Source organism: Eucalyptus grandis, chromosome 1, assembly GCF_016545825.1.
Source record: "Eucalyptus grandis isolate ANBG69807.140 chromosome 1, ASM1654582v1, whole genome shotgun sequence".
Lineage (NCBI taxonomy): Eukaryota > Viridiplantae > Streptophyta > Magnoliopsida > Myrtales > Myrtaceae > Eucalyptus > Eucalyptus grandis.
In genome coordinates this window covers 36,512,855-36,537,492 of record NC_052612.1, presented here as the reverse complement: position 1 = coordinate 36,537,492, position 24,638 = coordinate 36,512,855, and the positions used below count along the sequence as shown (strand labels likewise).

The following is a 24,638-nucleotide window of genomic DNA, read 5'->3' as shown; positions in this document are numbered from 1 at the left end:
GACGGTGTTAAACATCGGTTTTATAAAATGGAATCCGGTTCTTCATTGAGACATTTTGTCAAGCTGTAGTGGCTTCATCGATGTTACCTACCAAATAAAAGGCTTGGTCAGGAATGTCATTTGAAATCCGAGATCCGAGCTACATTTTAGTGTGATTCTCAGCCTAAACATGTTTTTTTGGAAATTGTGATCTATTTTCTCCAAAACTAAATAGAATCTACTAACTTAATCATGAAGGCAAGAACATTGGCAACAGCATCCATGTTGAAGATTGTCTAGAATTGTTAGGAATGGCAGTTGCTAGCTGAACCTAAAAGATTCACGTGGGGATAAGCTAAGTCATTTACTCATTAAAGCTGAAGCCTACCCCATGGGCAGAAAAAGTCTCTAGAAGAAAAGATGAAGAGTCCAAGTTTTTTTTTTTTTTTTTTTTTTTTTTTTGGTCGTAGAAGAGTCCAAGTTGAACTTGAAGACTTTGAAGAAGTATCAAAGAAAATCCTAAAACAAGCTAGAGCAGTCTACGTGCTTGGGATATCTTGAAAATAAGTCGACAATGGCTGCTTAACCATGAAGAAAGAAGGATCAAGAGTACATGGTTGGAGAAGAAGAAAATGACTTGTCTTGTAGCTGTACTATGGCGGTAAAAAAGTCAATTGTTATGCTTGAAGTCCATTATAATTGCCTATAAATAGGCTCGTAGCTCATTCATTTGGTGTGTTGGGTGAATCTCCACCTTGTGTGGTGAACCCTCCGCCGTGAGAGGTCTTAGACCTCTACCACGCATCGTGTGAGGAGTGAGCATCAATACCTCCATCAAATTAGTTTATTCAACTAATGAAACTATTTTACATATCACGTTATCTATATTTTCTAACTATCCTAGTTTGTCTCTTGTCCATCCTCTACAATAAATATCATACACTTGCACACATCACTAATAAAAAATTACAATCAATACCAAGACCATGCTTTCGCACATGCACATCCAAATTTTTAACAATGTTAAACATGGCTTTAAATCATCATTTTTCATTTCAAATTAGCTTGAGTCTGACTTGATTCATTCAAAAATTTATAGATGAAGTTCATCACTCTACACCTTAGAGAAGAAAGGCGAAATAAAGTGATGTTACCTAATTCGAGTTAAGCGCCGCCCTTGCTCTTGTGACCTCTCTCTTGTCAAAGGAAGCCTGGTTTCTTTGTAAGAGCTAAATTAATTGATATTATAATTTATTATTTCACAGTGTCAGTCTGATAAGATGAGATATAATATTTTTTAATTAATCTCATATTGACCTGACTAGTATAAGCTAAGGTGAGCCCGGTCTATAAAAAAAAAATCTAATTAAAAACTCTATAAATAGTGTTTAAATCTCTCATTTAATCGTAACACACACACAATTATCTAGTGATACAGAGGGTAATAGAGGAGAAATTTTGAGTTTGGATTATCGCTATTCCATATCAAGAATGATAGTTCAAATCATATGTGTAAATCTCTTAACTTAATTACATATGTGTTCTTGATTCTAGTCATGAAGATCTTGGGTTTGCTTTCGCGACTAACATTCTTCTCATTTCTTGTGCCCATTTCTTTTTATTACTCCTCTTTCATTTGTTATTCTGTCAAGCCCCCCCCCCCCCACCCAGCTTGACCTTCCATCCCCATGAGTCCCATTTTCAGTTTCCTTCGCCTAGAACAAACCGGAAGTATGGCCGTTGGAAATGGAAACCGCGACCGGCCCACACACTTCATCATTTTTTATCATTTTCATTTTTTTTTTTTTTTTTATTTTTATATGTTTTTTTGCTTTTTACCTTTTTTTATAAATTTTTATATTTTTACAAAATAAATGGATATTTAAAACATCAACAAAAATTTCAATTTCAATAGGGAGAAGTGTCAAAAAAATCCTAAATATATTACATTTGTGCCAATTTAATTCTAAATCTTTTAATTGTTACAATTTAGTTCTAAACATTTTGACTTAGTATTAATTCAATTATTTTGGCTAATTTTGGCTTAATATTGTTAATGTGGACGCCGATCGACTCACGCGATACTTGTCGGTTGATGCGGACAATTTTTTATACTATTTTAATAATTTTTATTTTTAATTATTTTCTATTTTCTTTTCTTTTTCTCATTTCTTCTTCTTCTTCTTTTGTCAATGATAGGCCATTAGCCATAGGCGATGGACAAGCAAGCTGGCCCCGCCTAGCCATGCAAGCTAGCCCCGCCAAGCCATGGTAAAGCCAACCCTCAAACATATAGGTTTATATGTCATGATAATGTTGGTCCTGAGCATGACCTTAAAAGGCTTCTCATTTCAATGGAATCCCCTTCGGGTGAAAAGGGGTAGGTCCCACAGGGTTCTCCGCCACAACCCTCTTTTGGGGGGGGGGCAGTAAGGATCCCACCCTGGATTCCCGCGACGCCTTCCCCAGTGAAATACCTAGGCGTGGTACAGGAAAATGAAAGGGGCTTCCCCCAGAAATGGGGGAGGTAAAGCCAGCCCTCAAACATATAGGTTTATATGTCATGATAACGGTTGCCTCTCAGATTCTTGGATAACATGTACTGATTAGGAGAATAATAAAATAAAGCATGAAGCCGTCGGTCGTCGAAAAAAAAAAAAAAGGCTTATTAAACATTAGCGGGAAAAAATAATTGCAGGAAAAGATAAGAAGATTGATAGCAGATTGAAATATACTTCCTCTAGAGTTTGTCCAACTAACCAATCGTCCGAATAGGGATGATTCAGGAGGTGTCCCATTAGCCAATAAAAAAGATAGCAAGAAACTCTCCCCTTGTTAAAAAGAAAAAAAAAATATATATATATATATATAATAAAAATAAAAAAGAAAAGAAAAAAGAAAAATCCACTTGTTATTTCTTACATGAAAACTGTTTTTAAATTGCAATAATAGCGGATGTTTTGACTTTTCATATCAAACTCTAATTTCCTCTTCGTCTCTCTCCTTCTCTCGCCTCACTCATCTCGCAGCCTCACCTCCCTCTCTCACTCTTGCTCTTGGTGGCCTCCGGCCTCGTCGATCCCTCTCTCACTCTCGCTTTCAATTCCGAAGTGAGGACATTTCGATCAACCCACCCAAGAATTGGATCAAATTGACGGTCTAGTTCTCGATTCAAATTTTTTGAAGTAATCAGTTTCTAGTTTCAAGGTGATAATCGTCCACTCTAGAACCGATCGTCCCTAAAATGGTGCATCAACATCAAAAGCGGCCGTTTGGGCCCTCTCATGTTGGTTGGATTATAAATTATGAACATCATTCACATGCACAAAACATAAGTGCGGACAATGCGCATGTCTAATACTCATTGATCAAAAGATAGGAGGAAACACGACCCTCTGGGGAAAAAAAAATTGAGGGAGATTATTTTCTCGACTGTGAGCTCACTCCGTGGAAAATCAATGATTTGAAAAATATTTTTTCTAAAAAATATATGTTAGTATTAGTTTGGAAAAATAGTTAATGGAAAATATTTTGGTCATGAACAAGAATCTATGTTCAATGAAAATGACTTGCTTTTGTAAGTTACATGAGCGATTATTCCTATGGAGATATTTTGCAAATTGTTGATTTCTTTGCCAAACAAAAACATTCATTTGCTTTCAGCTTTTTTTTCTTGGGGGGGGTCGGCGGCGGGGAGTGAGCTTCTGTGATGGCCTGGGGCTTCCTTAACGAAGCCCATTCTCCAAGCCCAGTTTCTGTATTTTGTAGAGATTTTTTTTTTTTTTTGGTAAGGTAAAAACTTTTTGGTAAGGATGTATTTTGTAGAGAATTTCGCTGTAAATAATACGACTTAGAAGCACGATCCAATTCAATTCGATTGGATTGGATGGAAATCAAACTAAATCAAGGAATAAATACAAAACCAATCTGAACAAAATAATGATTTGGAACGCAAATTGATCAAGGTCTCAAGCCACCAAAAAATTTGAAAGCGATGTCCTTTTTATAAAAGCTAGAGAAGCAAAAATTAAAACTAGAAAAAAGTAGATAAACAATGTAGTTAGGTTCGGTTCGGTTTGGGAAGAAAAAGAACCCTAGTCAAATTAGATAGTCAAATTTCAGTTCGGTTCAATTGATGAACCAGATTTCCAAAATTACCTGTCGGAATCGAATTACGCTCGACCCAAGTTATAGTTACGTTCAAAGCCTCTTTTTCTGCCAGCAAAAAAGATCACTCTATGGAGACTTTGAAATAAGTATTTATTCCAAGCACGGCCCATTTGAAACGTACAGATCATGCATTTTTTTTTCCGGTCAAAGTATAGATGATGTATAAATTTCTTCTTTTTCTTCAACTTTTGTCCCTCGAGACCTAGTCTCAGAGGGTATTTAAATCTTATCATGAATCGAATTCGACATACATTGTGCCTCGATAATTGAAAGCATGCTCGAACCATGAACGGAACATACATCACGAGTATGAAGAGCCAAACACCCTTGAACATCACTGAAAATTCGATAACAAATAATTTAACAACGCTTGAATGAGTAACTTGCTACTTTGGTTGTTGTTTACTAGACGGTGCTAATCAAAACACAACTTTTCATCAGGCATCTAGGCAACCAAATGAGCACATAAAAGAGAATTTAGATTAGTATCGCATTTTAATTAGACCCGTCAAATGAGTGGGTTTAGTCGAAAATAGTCGAACCCAAATAGACCATTTTAATACGTTTTAACTTATTTCTATGCAATGCAAATTTAGTGACCTATATACCCAACAGACCCATACCCAATTATATCCGACCCACCCCAAAATTGAGAACATAAAAGATAATTTAGGTGAACATGGTATTCTAATTCAAGAGTGAGACATGGGATTACGTCCGTTGATCATCTCACCCTACGAGAAGGAAACGGCCCAATGCAAGTGTGATGGGCCAAGCCGTCCGTGTCTGCCGCTCATTGACTTTAGGATCCGCGCCCATGCGGAGCGAGGGCGTGCCACTCCTCTCAAACCTCAACTGAATCTCTTACTAGAGCTTTAGAAAATGTAGAATAAATTGTGGGCTATCTGTTATAGAGATGGAACTAAAATCAGGGAAAACCATGCTGCTTTGATGCTCTTTAATTATTCGCTGATGTGAATTGCACGGTGCTGTGGAGTGGCCTCATTTGCTAGACTTTTATTGATACACAGGCTAATGCATTCGAGCTTCCTGTGCAAAATCATATATTAGCATGGCATCTGCGTGTAGCTATGAATGAAGGTTCTATAAGTTTATCAATCATTCTTGTGTTTATTTTGCAGTCAAACCAAGATGCCTTCCGGGAGTCAATTTTGTCAAATTTTTAGGAGGTACCGACCATTTAGTACTAGTTCTTGATCGTTTTTGTTTTCAGCGAACTTCAATCTTTCAGACTCAGGTTCACCGCCTTCTGCATAAGATTCATCCTTTACTGACTATCGTCACAATTTGTTTGGCAGAAGATGAAGAAGCCTTTGATGTATTATACTGTATAGCTTTCGAAATGATGGACGCGCAGTGGCTTGCCATGCATGCTTCTTACATGGAAATCACGCTTATTTTAAAGAAATGCTTAGTGTAAACAAGCATAATCATAGATGGCCCTACAATAAAAATAAGAGGTGCCGCATCGGATCCCACTTGAATGCTTCATTTGCTTCATTTGGAAAAGGAAAAGATTACGTGGACGTGCATCAGATGATGCTCGATATCCACAGATGCCAGTTTTCAGAGATATGCGCCCTATTTCATGATCAACTAAGACAACTTCTTTCTCCACACGAGCACCTGCTCTTTTCCCCTTCTTTCGACGTACTCCATCAGGTTTACTTGCTTCAGCGATACGCAGCACTCGCTTTTAGAATTTTTCAACCGGGTTGTCCTTTATGTATAGTTCTTCCACTCTCTCTGGCCATAGAAAGTGCTGGCACAGCATTTGAAGCATTAAGGTTCTCACTTGCATTTGTATGGAGTCTAAACAACATATTTTTCTTGACACTTAAGACTGTCTACTTGTCAGCAGGTGCTTCGGGTGACGAGGACGCAGTTAAAGAGAGAACTGTCTCTGGAAGACGTCCACCGAATCCCGGATCCGCCAGCCTACAATCTGCCGTACCAATAGAGACATATTCAACAGCTTCGCTGCCAGATATGGCGCGTCCATGAATCGTATTCCCATGGTGAAAAGTTAGGGAAACGCCCGGGTTCAGGTTTTGCGCTAGCTGACCATATGCCGTGCCTGTCTGCTTGAGGATTTGCAGCTACCACGTAGCTGAAATGTGTGTACTTTTTGGTGGAATCAATGAGAAAAACTTTGAGAAATTGAACCGGAATCCAACTCCTGTGAAATCATGAACAGCATTTTTGCAGACGCTAACATTTTCTTGTAATTGAAACCGGCCAGGTCATTTTTTCATATTAACTGTCAAGAAATGATTGGATAAGTCTTTAATCTTCTATAAAAATAATAGTCTATTCTAGACAAAAAAATCAAATAACAAATAATTATAAATTATTATAGAGCCTATTTATTTAATAATTTATAACTCACAACAAATTATTTTTATTACAATAACCCAAAAACTATTATGCTAATAAAGTCACTTATTATGCCTTGCCTAATTGATCCACATACTTACCACGGCATTTAATAATAGAAATTTAAATCGTGATGCAATAACAAAATATCCATCTATTTTGTGAGTTTTGGTAATGTGAATAAAACAAAAAATAAAGGATTGTACGAGATCAACTTTGACCGTCTTAAAAATTCACTTCGTTGGATGAAGGCATCGTGCATTAGGGAAGTGGGTACTGCGTATTAGACCCGGCATGACATCTCCCAAATCTATCTCCCAAACGTTCCATAGAATAAAAATCCCACGCAATTCACGAGTTCTTCCGCTACGTACGAAAAGATAGAATAAAATAAGAATACAAAGAAAATAAATAATTTTACCAGAGCATCTCACTCGAGCCGCCAATATTGGAATTGAACACAGTATCCATGTACGGAATAACAAGTGGGTTTTTATTTTTTTTATAACGGGAGAGTTTCTTGCTGTTTTTTATCAGTTAATGAATGTTGAATCTTCAACCAAAAAAAAAACACTAAATGTCAGATCCGATTCGGTGACTCAGGAGATCTGCTAATCAATCTTATCGTTTCCAGCAATTATTGTTTCCCGCTATTGTTTTTTTTTTCAAAAATTGACAGGTTCATCCTCTAATTTATCGTCCTCCCAACGAGTACACGTTATCTAAGAATAGGGGAAAAGTATATGCTAAGTGCCAAAACTTAGTACGAAAAAACACTTAAGAGCCAAAAATTAGGAAAGCGCCACTTAAGTACCACTTTTTTTTAAAAGTGAGACACTTAAGCGCCATTTCCAGCGAATCCTGCCAAAAATCTTACGTGACAATATTTTATTATTTTTCTCACCTATATGGCTCGCCACAAAGCTGACTCAACAAAAAAACGCAAAAGTGATGCCTTTTTGGCGTAGATTCGAATTTTAATATAAAAAATAATTAAATTAAATTATTAAATAAATAAATAAATTGGGGGAAGAGAGGAGGGACGCGACGAGGGCTGAGCCCTCGCCGCCACCGCCTCCCGTCGTCGCCGAAGGGCCGACGATGGTGGGGGAGGGGTCGGCGACCACCGGCCAATTGGCGACAAGGGTTGGGGAGGCGATGGTGGCGAGGGCTCGCCCCCTCGGCCCGCGTGCCTCCTCTCTTCCCCTTTTTTATTTTAAAATTTTAAATATTTTAAATAAATTTAGTTTTAAATTAAATTTAATTCATTTTTATATTAATTATTTACCACGTCGGAGACAAAATAACGTCGTTTTTACATTTTCTAGTCACGTCAGCGTACAAACCGACGTCGTTTTGCACTTACCTTGCCGAAAAATCGCGACATCAACATTTTTGCCTGATTGACACTTAAGTGATCAATTTTGCTCTGATTTTGATATTTAAGTATCAATTTCCTAACTTATGACACTTTAGTATCCCTCTATGCCAAGTTTTGGCACTCCAAGCATCCGATACTCTAAGAATATGAGAGAACCATTATCATGACATATAAACCTCTGCGTTCGATTTGACCCTGGATCGTTTCTTCATTTAGTGACTATAGTCCTCCATTCTCGATTTACCAACCGCCATGCAATTTGTCTAACTAATGCTAATTTCCTATCCCGAAGACAATTGATGGACCTCTTGAGACGCCATATGGATCTCCACTAATGAAAAAAAAAAGTGTTAAAAAAGTCATAAATGTATTGTATCGGTGTCAATTTAATTATAAACATTTTAATGGTACTAATTCATTTCTAAATCTTTTGACATGATGTTAGTTCAATCCTTCCAATCAATTTTGACAGGATATTGTTCATGTGTACGTTGGCTAGCTCACATGGTATCGCCAGCATAGACGTGGATAATTTTAATAATATTTTTCATAATTTTTTTATTTTTTTATTCTTTTGTTCTTTTTTTCTCTCATTTCTTCTTCTATTTACTAATGACTGACCACAAGCATGGGCGGCCAAGCTAGCCTTGCTTGGCCATGGCAAGGCTAAGCCTTGATGATAGTTAGCCGCGCTAGATTTGGCACAGGCGAAGCTAACCCTTGTTCACCAGGGTTCGGCCTCGTGCAAGCCAAGGCAACCTCGCTAGGCTTCGCCTTCCCTCAAGCAATGCTAGGCGGGACTACCCTAGCCTTGCCGAGGGCCAGCCTTGCCATGGCTAGATGGGGTCATTGACAAAAGAAAGAAGAAATGAGAGAAAAAAAAAATTCAGAAAAAATAATTAAATATCAAAAAATCACTAAAAATTATTCACATCAATACCAGCAATGCCATATGAGTCAATCGACATCAACATCAATAATATCCGACCAAAATTAGACAGAAGAATTTAATTAACATTAAGTTGAAAGGTTTATAATTAAATTATAACAGTTAAAAGATTTAGAATTAAATTAGCAGATAGATTGCCACTTCTTCCAATAACGTTACCTGAAATAAGATTCATACATGGAAACTCCTCTCGACTCTGTCTATAAATGCTGCCACGCAACAATGCTCGCCTCCATCCAATCTTCCACCTTTCTCCCGATAGGCAAAGTCCACGGAGAGAGACCATGGAAGGAGCGAAGGAAGGAGATGCAGCTGCAATGCTCCGAGGCCAAGCCGAGATATGGCGTTACATGCTCGGCTTCGCGGACTCGATGGCCCTCAACTGCGCAGTCGAGCTCCGCATAGCCGACATCATCCACTCCCACGGCGGCCGCCGGGTCACCTTGGCCCAGATAGCCCGGTCAATCGAGGGCTCCCCTGCCCCCGACCTCCCCTACCTCTCCCGCGTCATGCGCCTCCTCGTCCGCCGCAACATCTTCTCCGTCCACCACCCGTCCAACGGCGGGGACCCGCTCTACAGCCTCACCGACTTGTCCCGCTGGCTGGTCCGGGACTCCGAGATGAACCTCGTCCCGATGGTCATCATGCAGAACCACCCGGTCCAGCTCGCGCCGTGGCACTGCCTCGGCCAGTGCGTGAGGGAAGGCGGGATCGCGTTCCAGAAGGCGCACGGGGTGGAGATGTGGGAGTTCGCCGGGGACAACCCCAAGTTGAACAAGATGTTCAACGACGCCATGGCGTGCACGGCCAAGATCATAATGAAGGCCGTCCTCGAGGTGTACGGGGACGGGGTCGGCCTCGTGGGGTCGGTGGTGGACGTGGGAGGCGGCACCGGGGGCGTGATCGCCGAGATCGTCAGGGCATATCCTCACATCCGGGGGATCAACTTCGACTTGCCGCACGTCGTGGCCACGGCGCCAGCGTACGACGGGGTGGAGCACATGGGAGGCAGCATGTTTGAGGCCATTCCCACGGCCGATGCTGTGTTTCTCAAGGTAAAGCCGCATGCACGTCGCATATAGTTACGTAAATAAAATATTAAATAACTCAAAAAATTCCTTACAAACGTCAAAAAAATTATTATTGTTGCTATTATTAAAAAATCGAGAAAGAGAATTGCGGCCAGGTGACGATAGCGAGACCATTGCCGCGATGTTTAACCTGATGGCGATGGTCGCCCGGCCGTGGCAACTGCCGTGGTGGGGGTCACTTTTGTCCGGTGGTTGCCTCATGCGGCCATGCCACAATCATTAGCACAACCCGTGATGGTTAAATGCATGTATATAATATATGTTGTTATTGTAATCACAAATTTAAATAATATGAGATCATATCAACACTTTTTCTCACAGAGTAAGTCACTTCCTTACACGCGCTTGATTCGACTCATTTATTATGAAATTGAGCACAACTTTTATTTTGTATGAGTCAATTGGAGTATCAAAGTTCTGAATGATGGACTTACACTCTGATACTATATTTGAATCTCTAATCCAAAAATTTAGGTCTACCAGAGGGAGATTGCAAGTAAATAAAGCATAGTATAATAACACATTTAAGTAATTCGAAGTTATACTAGTAACCACAACATAAAGTTGGCAAAACCATATCAACATCTAGATTTGCATCTCGATCTCAACCTACACAAGCAACCGCCATCATGGCGGTTGCATGTTAACAGCAACCGCCATTCATTGTGGCCATATCAGCATGGCAACCACCATTGTAGCAATCGCCTATTGAGGATGGCCACCACAGTAATGGTCCTGTCAAGGTCCGAACAACTGATCACATATTTAGAGCTATATCCCGAGTTGGCAAAATCAAAACATTTTAAAAACCCATGCTAAAAAAAAAATTAGGGGATGATTGAACCTTTAGCACCAACCTAAATTGTTTTCATTCGATTGAATATTTCAACCTGTCAAAATTCATATGCATACGTAGTTGAGTGAAAAAACCAAATTGCACTTTAACACAAAAATTAGGTAATTATGGTGTCATTAGTCTAAAAAAATGTCAAACTATTTATTTAAATGATACATAAACTCTATAATTATATATGTGCCCTTACACGTTGCATTTTTTTCTAACAAAGGAGAAATTAATGGCCAAAAGAACTACTATTAGAAAATCGTCAAAAGAATTATGATTAAATTAGTAAAATTAAAAAGTTTAAAATTGAATTGACTATCATACAATAGGTTTAAGAATTTTCTAACAATTATCCCTCTAAACAAGAGATTGCCAATCATGATTATAAGTATATATATAATTCTATATATATAATTCTCGTGACCATGCACTCAAACACAGTGGGTTCTACACGACTGGGGAGACGAAGACTGCGTGAAGATACTAAAGAACTGCAGAAAATCCATAGCATCATCGGATCAGAAACCTGGGAAGCTCATAATCGTCGACGTCGTCCTCCACGACCGGGACGACGGCGGCGGCAGCGGTGACCTGTTCGAGGACATTGGCGTGACGTTCGACCTGCTCATGATGGCTCACCAGTCGGGAGGAAAGGAGAGGACGGAGGCCGAGTGGAAGGTGCTGCTGGAACAGGGCGGCTTCCCCCGCTACAACATCATCAAGATCCAAGCCCTTCCTTCCATTATCGAGGCATTCCCCCAGTAAAAAAAAATAAAATAAAATCGTTTTCTTTCTCTCGGTCTGATAATTAAATTTCGCTTTCACATGCACGTATTTTCCCTTCGAAATCGCCGTTCTTCGAGTTCTTGCATTGTTTAGTAGTGTGATGGTTCGCTCCATAATAAAAATTATCATGATTTCATGGTGTGCAAAATAATCAAGAATTACTCGAAACCAGACTAGATGAGATCGAACTAGAACCAACGGTTCTCATGAGGATCGATCCGGTTCTCGCTTGCAATTTACTGAAACTAGTGAGTGCCGGATCCTATTCCCAGTTTTAGGCGTGGAACCCCCAACCACTAATCCAAACCGAACCGATATATGCATACCCTTTTTTTCTCTTTGTCTCTTGCCTCACTTATCTCGCAACCTCTCCTCCCTCTCTCGTTCTCGCTCTTAGTGGCCTTTGGCCTCGTCAATCCCTCTCTCACTCTTGCCTTTAATTCCGAAGGAAAGACATTTTGACCAACTCACACAGGACTTGAACCGGACCAACAGTCCGGTTCTCAATTCCAATTTTTCAAAATCGGTTCTTAGTGAGCAGTTTCTAATTTCCGAGTAGTAATCGCCCACTCTAGAACCGATCACCCCTAAAATGGTGCACTAACATCAAAAGCGCTCATGTTGGTTGGATTATAAATTATGAACGTCGCTCACATGCACTAAACATAAGTGTGGATGATGTGCATATCTAAAACTCACACATCAAAAGATAGAGAAAAACATGACCCTTTGAGAAATTTAAAAAAAAAAAAAAATGAGAGGGAGTTCATTTTCTCAATTGTATGCCTAGTCCGTGCGGAAAATCAATGATTGGAAAAATACTTTTTTCTAAAAAATATTTATTTGCGTCGTTTAGAAAATATTCTCAACAAAAAATGTTTTCGAACAAGAATCTATGCTCAATGAAAATTTAAGTCATATGAGCGATTACTCCTATGGAGATATTTTGCATTTGTTTTTTTTTTTTTTTTTTTTTTTTGCAAATTGTTGATTTCTTTGCCAAACGAAAACATTCATTTGCCGTCATCTTATGGGGGGTGCTAGTGAGCTTCTGCGATGGCCTACTTGGACCTCCTTAACAAAGCCCATCTCCAAGCCCAGTTTTCATTGAGCCCAAAACTCTTTACACAGATGCGAGTGTGATTCGGTCTCGCCCATGCACCGCTCTACATTTTGTGGAGTGTTTCGCCGTAAATAATAGCAGTTAGAAGCACGGTCCAATTCGATCCGATTTAGATGGAAAATCAATCTGAATCGAAAAAGAAATACAAAACCAAAATGAACTAAATAATGATTTGGAACCCGAATTGATCAAGGTCTCATGCCGGCGAAAAATTTGAAAGCAACGTTTTGATAAAAACTAGAAAAGCAAAATTTAAAACTAGAAAAGAGTAGATAAACAATTTCGTTTGGCGGTTTGGTTCAATTTGGAAAAAAGAAAACCCAAGGCCAAACCAAACAGTAAGATTTCAGTCTGGTTCAATTGATGAACTGTATTTCCAAAATTACTTGCCATTGGTCCCATTGGATAGTCGGAACCGAACTACGCTCGACCCTAGTCATAGTTACGTTCAAAGCCGCTTTTTCTGCCACCAAATAAGATCTCTCTACGGAGACTTCAAAATATACTTTATTCAAAGTATAGCCCATTTAACCACTGGGGTTCGCTCCAATGGCCACCCTTCCAACTTGGAATGAGGAGGTGGGAGATTCAAATCCCCGCATTCTCAGAGGGGATTGGGGTGGGAATGATTTCATTTCAGGAGTGGGTTTCGACTCCCACGCCCTGTAAGGAGGCATGACAAAAGTCTGAGAATGAGTATTAAAATAGAATTAGAGTAGGACCGACCAAAAAAAAAAAAAGTATAGCCCATTTGAAACATATATATCATATATAAATTTCCTCCTTTTCTTCAATTTTTTGTCCCTCAAACCTAGTATGGCTCGGCTTGGTCTTAGTTTAGAAGGAATTTAAATCTTATCAAGAATCAAATCCTGACATATGTCGTGCCTCAATAATTGAAGACATGCTCGAAACATTACAAAACATGCCTTGTGTGTATGAAGCGCTAACCGCACCATCACCGACAATTCAATAAAGGATAATTTAACAATGCTTTAACAAGTAACTCGCTACTTTGATTGTTGTTTACTAGATAGAAACTTCTCATCAGGTGTCTAGGCAACCAAATGAGCGTGTAAAAGAGAATTTACGTGAATATCCTATTTTAATTAGACCCATCAAATGAGTGTATTGGATTAAAAATAATCCAACTCAAGTAGACCTTTTAATCCATTTTGACCCATTTTCATACAATACAAATCTAATAACCTATAATCGACATGACCCATATCAAATCCAAACCTAACCCTAACATAGGACCCACGAAAGATAATTTAGGTGAACATCGTATTCTATTTAAGAGTCAGACATGGAATGACATACTTTGATCATCTCATCCTAAGAGAAGGAAGGGTCCAATGCGATGGGCCAGCCCGTCCGCGTCCCCTGCTCATTGACTTTAGGATCCGCTCCCATGCGGAGCGTAGCAAGGTCCAACCTATCCGACTTTGGCATTGATAAGAGCTAATAAAGAGGGACCACGAACGTAGTCACTCATTTCCGTTAGAACTGTCGAAAATAAATCATACATCCATTTCATAATCCATATTTAATGGATTGAGTTATTATATGAGTTAATTATATTTAATGAATGGATTTAGAATGATAAAGTCTGCAATAGAATGAGTGTTAAATGGGTCAATTTGGATCATATTATTTTCAAACCGATCCTAACACGGCCCTACCTACCCATTTGACGAGTCTAATTTCGATGCACCTGCAGAAGTTTTCCACATTTCATTAAAGAATATTCAATTTAAACCATATTATCTGTAATCGATTACCAGGCGGGTCAAGACGGATGGCTCGGATCGAAAGAAAGAACCATTCGATGATTGTTTGGAGTGAGTGGGTGTTGCACTTTAGAGATGACATCATACAACATTTAGGGCTTGGATAAGATGAGGGAGGGACTCGGGAGGGTTTCCACCGTCGGCGCTCCTTCGAAGTGGATTACATGAACGATTGCACTCCCCAAAAGAGGGCATCAAAGTCAAATGCCATCGACGTTAATGCCCACAGCTTTCGTGCTTCCTCCCAAGTGCATTTATGGAATGCCAATCGCACGTTATTTTTCTCGTCATGAAAACAATTAATTGTTTTGGTTTGAGGATTGAGACTTTTGAGATTCCCACCTTCCATTTGTCTAGGTTGAGATTTAAGATGGCATGGAGTCCGGCAAAGTCCAATCGCGAGAGAGTTATAAGAAAAATCCTAAATTTATTTATATCAATTCAATCATAAATCTTTTTTAACTAATTGAATCATAAATATTTTATATTTGTGCCAATTTAATCCATTTGACTGGTCCACCACGCTGACATTGACAATTTTTAATAATATTTTTAGAATTTTTAGAATTTTTTGAATTACTCTTTATTTTTCTTTTTTTTTTTTTTTGTTCCTCTTTATTTTTTTTTTCGCCCCTTCCTTCTTCTTCTGTCCAGTCGTTGGACCGAGAGAAAAGGCCAATAGTGAAGGCTAGCTCGCCTCACCCTTGCCAATGGCCGGTGAGGTCGACATCGCCTTAATTTAACGACCAACCAAAGGAAGAAAGAAGATAAAAAAATAATTAAAAATTCAAAAAAATTAAAATATTATTAAAAATTATTAATTTCAATATCGATCATGTCACATTAGCGTCGACTGATCAAATTTAGTCGAATTGACTTAATTCATATTAAAAAAAAGATTAGAGATTGAATTGGTATAATTGTAATAAATTTATGACTCCATTTGATAATTGTCTCGTTGAATTGTAAACATAAGCAAAAGTCCGAATGAATTGGACATCATCATGCTAAAGTTTTTGATAGAGTGCATCGTCAAATTTTATATACTAGATCTAGAAGCTATCCGCAAAATATAAAAATGCAGGAGGGCAAGATGGATGCTGATGTCGGGTCCCCTCGTTGCTCGGTCAAATCGCACTAGATCAGTAACTTATTACCAACGACCAGGGCGTTGAACGTCTTTTCCAAGCGTAATGGGACTGACCTCATGAATAGGATGTGTTCCACCGTCCGCCATTTTCTCTCCTTCCACTTTAAATATTATTTTTTTTTGGTAAGAACCTTCCACTTTAAATATTGATGTATACTATTCCCAAAAAACAAAAAAGTACAGATTTTCCTACTCTTAATTAGGCCAACCCAACAACTTCTATTCGATTTAACATGATCCAATGGTTTAGTTCGAGCTTTTCGGACCATTGGATTGTGTCGAACGGATATTATTGCATCAAGTTTTGCATAAATTGGTCTGATTTGGGTTCCAAACAATTTGTTTACAATTTTTTTCTTTTTTTTTATTCAACAGTTTGAATCAACTATTAGCACTTAGTTTTGTCTGCCTTGATTTGGATAAAGGCAACTAATTTAATCAAAAGTTAGGCAACCCTAGTCTATTGTGGAAAGCTCTCTCTTCTCTTGGCCACTTGTATAATTCATGTATAACATTAATCCAGTGCTTATCCACAACTACGACCAAACTTGTCTAATTCGTTCGGCACTATACCAAGTAATGATAAGTGGCAAACCTAATGTAATGGGGGAGGAATCTCCAATTCCTTGCTTTCCCTTTTTTTATAAATTACTCCCCAATCGGCTTCGAACTTATTCTACTTTTATCTTTAAAAAATAATTTCCCTCCTATCTTATTTGTCGTTTGAACAAACTCCCAATTGAATTCACCAAGATTTAATTCGGATACACATCTAATAATTGGTGGTGGAATAAAGTCACATGTAACGAGTAGGATGTCCGAATCAGGGAAAAAATATGAAAGGTATTAGCATGATAGGTTTAGAGAGAGAGAGAGAAAGGAGAGGGACATCATAGTTATGTCATCGCCACAACCGTCACGATGGCTGCCCTTGCCATTCTCAGGCAACGACAACCACTAGGATGCCGGTCGCCACTGACAAAACTCTCTCCGCCTCTCTCTTTCTCTCAATTTTTCTGTCGATGCAATGGTCACCGTCGTGTTCATCGGACGTGGTCGGACCACTGGCCAGACCAGCCCGCTTCCTTTCTTCACCCTTTCTTTTCCTTCTTTTATTCCAGGTTTTCTCAGTCGCCCTATTCCATGCGCACCAAGTGATCGAAAAAGAAATGATATTTCAGCTGAACAACACGGCCGACCAAACTCAGCATTTAAACCTATGATCTAGCTTAGTGGACCAGAGTTGCAGCAGACCTTTTGACCTTTTCGCTTGTGCCATCTCCATATCTAGCAGACGACTCCTTGACATTTGTAAGCGCAATTTGGAAAGTCAGCCTTACGGATTGAAATCAAAGGTTCTCTCATTCCAATTTTTCGAGAATCTCTCTTCCACTACGGAATCGACTGCTTTTAAAAATTTACCGAAAAGTTGACCGAAGGGTCGCATTCAATCTTTGTACAGATCCGAAGTCATGGTGCTGCTGGCGCATCCTTGTCTATTGGCCAGCCGTTCCATCCAACGCAAGAGTTACATCGGATCACCCCAAAAGGCAAAACCGCAAAAGTGCATCTCGGTTTTGCCAAGATCTAATGGATTGTCTAGAAGACTTAAAACCACATCGGTTTTGAAGACATTTAACTCGTGAATCGCAACAAAAAAGGGAAAAAGATAAAACCCCAAGACCTTGAAAATTGAATCTTTCTTTACCCGACGAATGGACAAGAACGACGCTCGTTACAGAGAAATCCCGATGATGGCTTACGGAAATGGAAAGAGTTGCAAAGGAGACCGAATAATTCGCGAAACCATGCTCCAACTTTCATCGTTTCCCCACTTTCGATCTTTACAATGAATGCCATAAAGCGACAAACTATCTACGGTCATGATCCTCTGAGAGCCAGTCAAGATCCATCACAACAGCGCACGAGAGCTACAGAACTCACAAAACAAAACACCCCAAGCCTTCTTCTTTTCTTCTTTTTTCTCTACTTTCTTCCTAATTCTCAGATACAAACCCCCTCTACATTGCAGGAATTGAAAGCCTACAAACTACTTGGGCACTACACGGTGGTTAGAAACGGAAAACCAAACACAACCCTCAAACTCGACAAACATCACGTTCATATCTCACGTAGACTCCTAGAACATGCCTCGTCATGAGATCGCGGTTAACCTAACATTGTCGGATCCCCCAAAAGGGGCCTTCTGTTTCATCTCTGCCTCTTACTTGGTCATTTCTACATCTCTCCGGCGCACTTTTTCGCTTTTTCGCGCAAGTTGGCACTTTAGCCATGCCGAATCCCCATGAAGTAGTCGAAGTCATGGTGCTGGACCCTGAGCTGCTTTAGCCACGAATCTGCCACGCTCAACAGCGACATCAGCCTCTCCTGGTCCCGGCCACTCTTGCCCGAGACCCACACGTTGCCCTGCATCTTGTAAGTGGCCAGCCCAAATGGAGGGAGGCCGATGCCTTCCCCTTCCTTCCGCTTCCTCTGAGCACACTCGACGTCGTCCTCGATGTCCATATCTTATAAATTGACATATACACGCGTGGAGTACATTCGTTAAATATTCAAAAGAATACGAATGGCTAAAAGGATTAAAAGTAAAGAGAATACAATAGAAAAAGTGAAGGAAAAAGAAGACTACTTGAGTACCTTGGAATGAAGAGGAAAGGGTGTGGTATGTGAGGAAGCAAGTGGACAAGTCCCTTATGGTCCTCCCCATGGGAATATGATATATTGGGTACCTGCATACCCACACTCAAAGTTTCATTCATATTCAAGAGTTGTCTATATAAGCACGTTTTCCTGTGCTTGATTCATTTATTCACCAATTATGATCAAATTTATGGAAACAACACTATGTTCTAGGACTGAAGTAAACTTCATCACCGACTTCAAGAAATAAATTAAGCATCCAACGCCCTTCCTGTTTTCACACTTCATTTTGTCTTCGTATTTGAGGCATGTATGTACACGGTAGACAGAGAGAGTGAGAGAGAGAGACTAACCAAGCCACTGACATCCAGCTAGCTGGAGAAAGATCTACACTCCTCAAAGACATCAAACCAGGATGCTTTTTGGCCAGTTCATTTATCTGGAAACCAAATAAAAGAACACATCATATGCTACTGAACCAAATATATCAAGCTTTGCATGATCCAAATAATTAGAGAAGTCATCACACATATTTGGGTCTAAGTACAGGCATCTGAAAGCTAAAACTATAGGCCGGATTGAGAAAGGCATGAGGCGGCGAATTCACCTTATCCATCAAAGGGACTCTGGCATAAGGAGCTGATCTTTCAAAGTACTGGAAATAGAGGTAGCCCAATCTGTCATTCAGAGGCCACAGAGTATCTTGCTCGAACCCACTGTCTTCAGACGAACATCCGTCCATCCTCGATAGTTTCTCGCTCTCACTCTCATCGCTGCAGGAGTCGCTGAACGAGTCCCTCGTCTCACAATCCCCAGAATCAGCCTCCTCCCTGAAGTTACCAATCCCCATTAATTCAACCAATAAGTTTTCGCGAATGGTGAACATCTCAAATGGACGCTTGAAGCAGTTTTAAAGCAGCACATAAATGCTCGGAAAGCTACTTCTACAAAATCTAGGAAAAGGAACAGATGCTAATCAAGCCAAATCTCCTCTTCTACACTGATCAATACTAAAAATGGTAAAAAAAAAAAAAATCCATCAATCTTTAGTTTTGTATCAATCTCAACCACCGCAAAAATGGCATCGATAAATCCAAATCAACCAAAAGCTACCTCAGAATTCTAAAATCTTTCCAGTCCTTAAAAAAGCCACAACTTGAGCTGCAACAAAAGGATAAAAAGAAAAGAGTTAGAAATCACCTGAACCTGTTCAGGTAGGAACTGCTGGTGAAGATCTGAATTGCCGAGAGATAGGGCACATAGTACTGAACTAAGGTCTCTCCGCCGCTCATGACGATCGGAACGCCAGCCCCGTAGGCGCTCCATTCATCGTAACAACGCCAGAGATCGCCCAGCGTGAAATACTCAACCTTTTCCCTCTCCCAGGGGTGCCACAAACGATTAAGGTTCCTAATATCAGTCTAACAAACAACCAATAGTTTCACATCAATCACCAGATGATAAGAACATTAAAAAAGAAAAAGAGAGAACTCATCAAACATGAAACGAAAAATGCAGCAAACGGAGAAACATACCTTGGGCAGGGATTGGGATTGCACGACCGGCGTTATGCATCGGAGGAAGCAATCCAGATTTGATTGCATTGAGTCCTGGTCAACGAACATGATTCCACGGACAGAGACACAGAGAGAGAGAGAGAGAGGTTTTTCCTGAATTCAACTTCTCTCTCCCAACCCTGAAAATGGAGGAGAGAAACAGAGGAAAAACAGAGGAAAAACAGAGGGCGAGGTTGGGAAGGGGAGAGAGATTGTCGGAGTACTAAATTTTCCCCTCTCTAAGATCACAGAACGATCGGACCAAAAAGATGGGTTCGATGAGTGAATACTATTTTTTGACTCTTTTGGACAGCTATTCTTTAGGACACTAAGATTCTTCTCTTCTTCGTTGGCAATTCGACGACGGAAAAGAAAAAAATGGAAAAAACGAAGGAAGAGAAAAAAAACCGAAACAACGATCCAAGGAATTGCGAAACGCAACCGTTACAAGGAAGTGTTTGTTCTTCTCTCTCTCTCTCTCTCTCTCTCTCTCTGCTTTTTCACTAACCTTAAAGAAAACTCAAGCGTCCTCCTTTCGATCAAAACCGAAGAAAACAAGCCCACCCCCTGTTTCTACAGTCGTGACGATTCGATGCCAGAGCCTTCACGTTAAATCAAAACCCAAAACACGGGAGGGCCCGAAATTCACGCCAGTCGCGGAGAGGAAACGCGGAGGACGAAAAAGGGTTTCCGAGAGGCACGAGAAAAATCCCGCTGTCTCAACTGAAACCCAGGTTTTCTGCGGGAAACGTTGGGCGGTTCGTTATTTAATGGCGTTCGTATGAAGAAGACAAAGGCGCAAACCGAAAGGAATCGAAAAGGAATCGACTTTTTTCTCTTTTCTCTTTTTCGCTGCGGAAAGAAAAACCTCGAGGGGCCGAAGCGAGGGAGAGAGGGAGAGAGGGAGAGATGATGGCAAGAATATCCAGCGAAAGCCACCCCCGAGCCAAAAAAGCAACAGCCTTTCCGGGTTCCGCAATGAACTGGAACGGGAGAATTGCAGAGAGCGGAAAGATTGTCGCGAACCCAACAAAAATCAAGGCATCAAAACCGCAAATTTATCTCCTTTTTATTCACCGGAGGACTCCCACCCGTCGCCCTCATCATCATCATCATCATCAATGCTCCGACCTTTGAATGATACGTGAATGAAGGAGGAGAGAGAGAGAGAGAGAGAGAGAGAGATGGGACTCGGTCTATCTCTTGCGCGGAAAGGAACATGCGAAGTTTGAATCTTCGGGTAATGCAATTAAGGATGGCGATCGATTATAATAAAAACTCCGAATTTCCGCGTAGCGACCCGGATTTCCCTGCCCATCCTCTTCGTTTTTCCTTTGTTTCTTTCCGGTTCGTGAATCGGGCTTTTCAACCCGGCACATAGAGAGACGTCAAAAAGATTGACAGCATCTTTATGGCGTACGTTGAAGAGCAAAGAGATTCCGGAAAGTGCATCCCGTCCCCTTGTAATTTGTTAAAAGAATCTCTTGCGGTCGTTGCTTGAGGGTTGAAAATTTTCACCGACTTTGTGCCCTTATCGTTTAGCCCTTAGAGACATCTTGAACGGGTAATCCTCCAATCACACGGTAGAATGTTAGTACGACATCAAATGAGTGGGGACAACATGGATGTCGACAAGTCATACGCTCCCATTCTCATCCTGATTTACCAACTACGTTAAAAAAAAAAAAAAAAAAAGATTAAAAGATTTGGGACACTTGATCAATCAAATTAAAATGGCGTGACTAATTTTTGCTAATAACTGAATTGAGAAAAAGAAAAACTTTCAAATTAGTGAAATCCTTTATGAGAAGCCACGGAATTGGGCCCCACCCCATTTTTATTGCTAAATATATATATATATATTTGTCTTTTAATCTAATCCTTACATAATTCTAAAATAAATTAAAGAGGATGTTCTCATCATTCTTTCGGTTATGATAAAAGTCTTGTTAATGAGTATTCAAGAGGCACTTATCAATCATATTTAATGGAAATATATTCCGATTTCAAGTATATTAATTATACATCACCCAAGATACGAGAGAAAGACAATGTATGATTTTCTTTAATGGTTATTGAGGGCCTTGTTTGGTAAATCATCATATTTTTCTATTTTTCTGTTCTTTTGTTCCTTGGAGCAGGGGAAAAAAAAAAGAAATCAATTTGCTAATATTAGCTAATTTTTATATTTTCGAAATAGGAAAGTGGTTAGGAAATAAATTTGGAATAGAAACAATAGGCAAAAAAATATATATACTTCTTTTTTATGGGAAAATGGAAAAAGAAAATTCTAAATAGAAATTATTTTGAAGAATAGAAAGGTTTGAAAAAGACATTTTTAGTGCTCTGTGGCTATTATTTTAACAAAATTTCTTCAATTTTCAAACACTCGTTACAAATATTTAGGACCACCATGGGACCCCTCCCCATTTTTATCGCTATATATATCTTGTAATCTAGTCCTCAAATAATTCTAAAATAAATTGAAAAAAGGGTTTTTATCTTTCTTTGGTTATAATAAGAGTCTTGTTAATGAGTACCCATGAGGCCTTTATTAACCACATTAAATAGGAAAATATTCCGATTTTGAGTATATTAATTATAAATTAAACAAGATACGAGGAAGGCTGTGTATGATTTTATTTACCAGTCACTTAAGGCATATTTGGTAACTATCATATTTTTCTATTTTGTCTATTATTTTATTCATAGAACATAAATCTATTTAGTGACGACAGCTAATTTTCTATTCCCTATAATAGAAGAACAACCATGGAATAAATTTAGAATAAAAATGATAAGTGATCAGGTTATATATTAGAAATAAAAATGAGAAGTAAAAAAATCTACTTTTTTTTATTTTCAAAAAGAAATTTCTAAATAAAAGTTATTTTCGAGAATAGAATGATATACCGAAAATAACTTTAGCACTCTGTGGCTATTCTTTTATTAAAGTTTCTTCAATTTTCAGACGCTCGTTGCACATTTCCCTTTTTAAGGAGAAGACTAATATTTATTTTATTTTTTGGTCGGCGAGAAGGCTAATACTTCAAAGATGACGATACTCGACTCTTTCCGTTGGCCTGGTTTTTACCGAATCCCACGTGCGAGACCGATTCGTGGATGGACAAGTTCCTCGGTATGACGACGGCAGTACATATGCAGAGGGTGGGACTGGGATCGAGGCCACACGTGGGAACGCAAGGGGGAGGGATGGCACCTGATTCCAGAACGCGAGTGGGAGAGAGAGAGAGAGAGAGAGGGATGCACGGAAAAGATTGGGATGTTTGGATTTTGGCTCCGATCGGAGCGAATATAAAATCAATCGAATTCCGAGACGAAAGAGGGGGCACAAATTCGAAGGAAAAAAAGGGCAAAAAGAAAGGAAGAAAGAGAGACGGGAAAGGGTGGGGCCTTCGTTGCTTTGACTATCTGGCTCTTTTTGCCACTGGCTTTTTAGGGATTGGTGGATGTCGAGCGTGGTCATTTGGGTTTCTGGGTCCCCCGCACATCTCCAATTATCCTCTTTTTCCCGGATCTCATTATACTTTGGATTAGATAAACACGCCCCAACTAATGCTTTCTTGCGCTAATCAACTTGCTAATTATTTTCTGATCCCTTGTGCTCGAGGCTTCTGGTTTTAAAAAGAAGAAGAAGTTGATTTTGGGGATGCTAATGTGGATGACTCGTGTCCACAGGATTCCTCCGTGAATACATCAAGCAACCATGCGAATTTGTTGTATGGGAAGACAATACATATGGAAACAGCTCTATCACATATCAATTATCAATCGGTGGATTCTATTTCTGTAACTTCCTCTCGAATGCGCATCTTGAAAAAGTTATGAAAACCAATCGTGAATCTGAGTTATATAAATTACAATGTTAGATCAAAAGTTAGGGCTTAACACGCTACGGAATTGGGATAATTTGAGAAATTAGATGACGTTCCGTGTCTTGGATGACTTGTTTTTTAGCAGAAAAAAGAAAAGGCATAACTAACTCAGTCTATCGTGTGAGAGTTTACTAGATACAGTGCCTGGATGTAACCCCCATACACAAAAAGTTAAAAGCCACGGCTTCCTAAACCGGATATATTGCAAATCTTCAACCAAGAAAAAATGGTTTTGTTGGACACTGCCTAATCGAGTACAGAGCACGAAATGGGAAAAAAAATCAGTCAGGGCTAACTCACGAAGCATCTTTCTTTCTTTCTTTCTTAATCCCTTCTGAAAATCGCATTTGCATGTAATTATAATCTTTCGTAGCATCGATGAGGCAAGATTCGCTAAGCAGGAGTTAAGCCCCACGGGACATTTTTTTTTGTGGTGGGATGAGGTTGAAAGGGACGGATTGAACGCTAGAATGCGAAAATGCTACATCTGTCAAGAACGTGTTCCACGATTGAGTGGCCTCCTATTTTAATTATTCTAAGGTTCTTATTTCACATCCTCGGTCCCCCAAAACCCACAAGATTATATCCAAAGATTGGTTAAAGAAAAGGAAAATAAGAGGATTTTATAGCAAGACAAGGAAAACCTCCAAGCAAACCTCACATCCATGGAGGAGGGTCCACCTGCACTTAATGTTTAGTCACGTTCCTCTCATCTTATTAGCATACTCGCCAACCTCGTGACTGCGATTACTCAGCAGATGGTCTCCAAAAATCCCGTAACCGTGCCTGTCGAATCGAGCGTCGAAGAGGGCATACGTAAATGTCTACGTACATCACCGACGAGTATTTTCTACTCTTCTGC

At 39.6% G+C, this 24,638-nt stretch overlaps 2 protein-coding genes across 3 annotated transcripts; one reads left to right on the top strand and one right to left on the bottom strand.

Moving 5' to 3' along the window:
* Positions 1 to 9,128: 9,128 nt before the first annotated feature.
* LOC104440482 (desmethylxanthohumol 6'-O-methyltransferase) lies at positions 9,129 to 11,666 on the top strand. The gene is made up of 2 exons (XM_010053404.3): positions 9,129 to 9,931; positions 11,253 to 11,666. Exons 1-2 carry the CDS (start codon positions 9,161 to 9,163, stop codon positions 11,574 to 11,576), a joined length of 1,095 nt encoding a protein of 364 aa, XP_010051706.2. The 5' UTR covers positions 9,129 to 9,160; the 3' UTR covers positions 11,577 to 11,666.
* Positions 11,667 to 17,437: 5,771 nt separating this feature from the next.
* LOC104440465 lies at positions 17,438 to 21,229 on the bottom strand. Of its 2 annotated transcripts, none has more exons than XM_010053397.3 (6): positions 19,860 to 21,229; positions 19,531 to 19,745; positions 18,932 to 19,154; positions 18,678 to 18,763; positions 18,322 to 18,413; positions 17,438 to 18,191 (listed from the first exon to the last, which is right to left on the bottom strand). In XM_010053397.3, the coding sequence occupies exons 1-6, from the start codon at positions 19,947 to 19,949 to the stop codon at positions 17,950 to 17,952; spliced, it is 948 nt and encodes a 315-aa protein (XP_010051699.1). In that variant the 5' UTR covers positions 19,950 to 21,229; the 3' UTR covers positions 17,438 to 17,949. The 2 variants fall into 2 exon arrangements, with proteins under 2 accessions (XP_010051699.1, XP_010051693.1); XM_010053391.3 differs by having other exon boundaries at positions 19,525 to 19,745; positions 19,860 to 21,217.
* Positions 21,230 to 24,638: the final 3,409 nt, after the last annotated feature.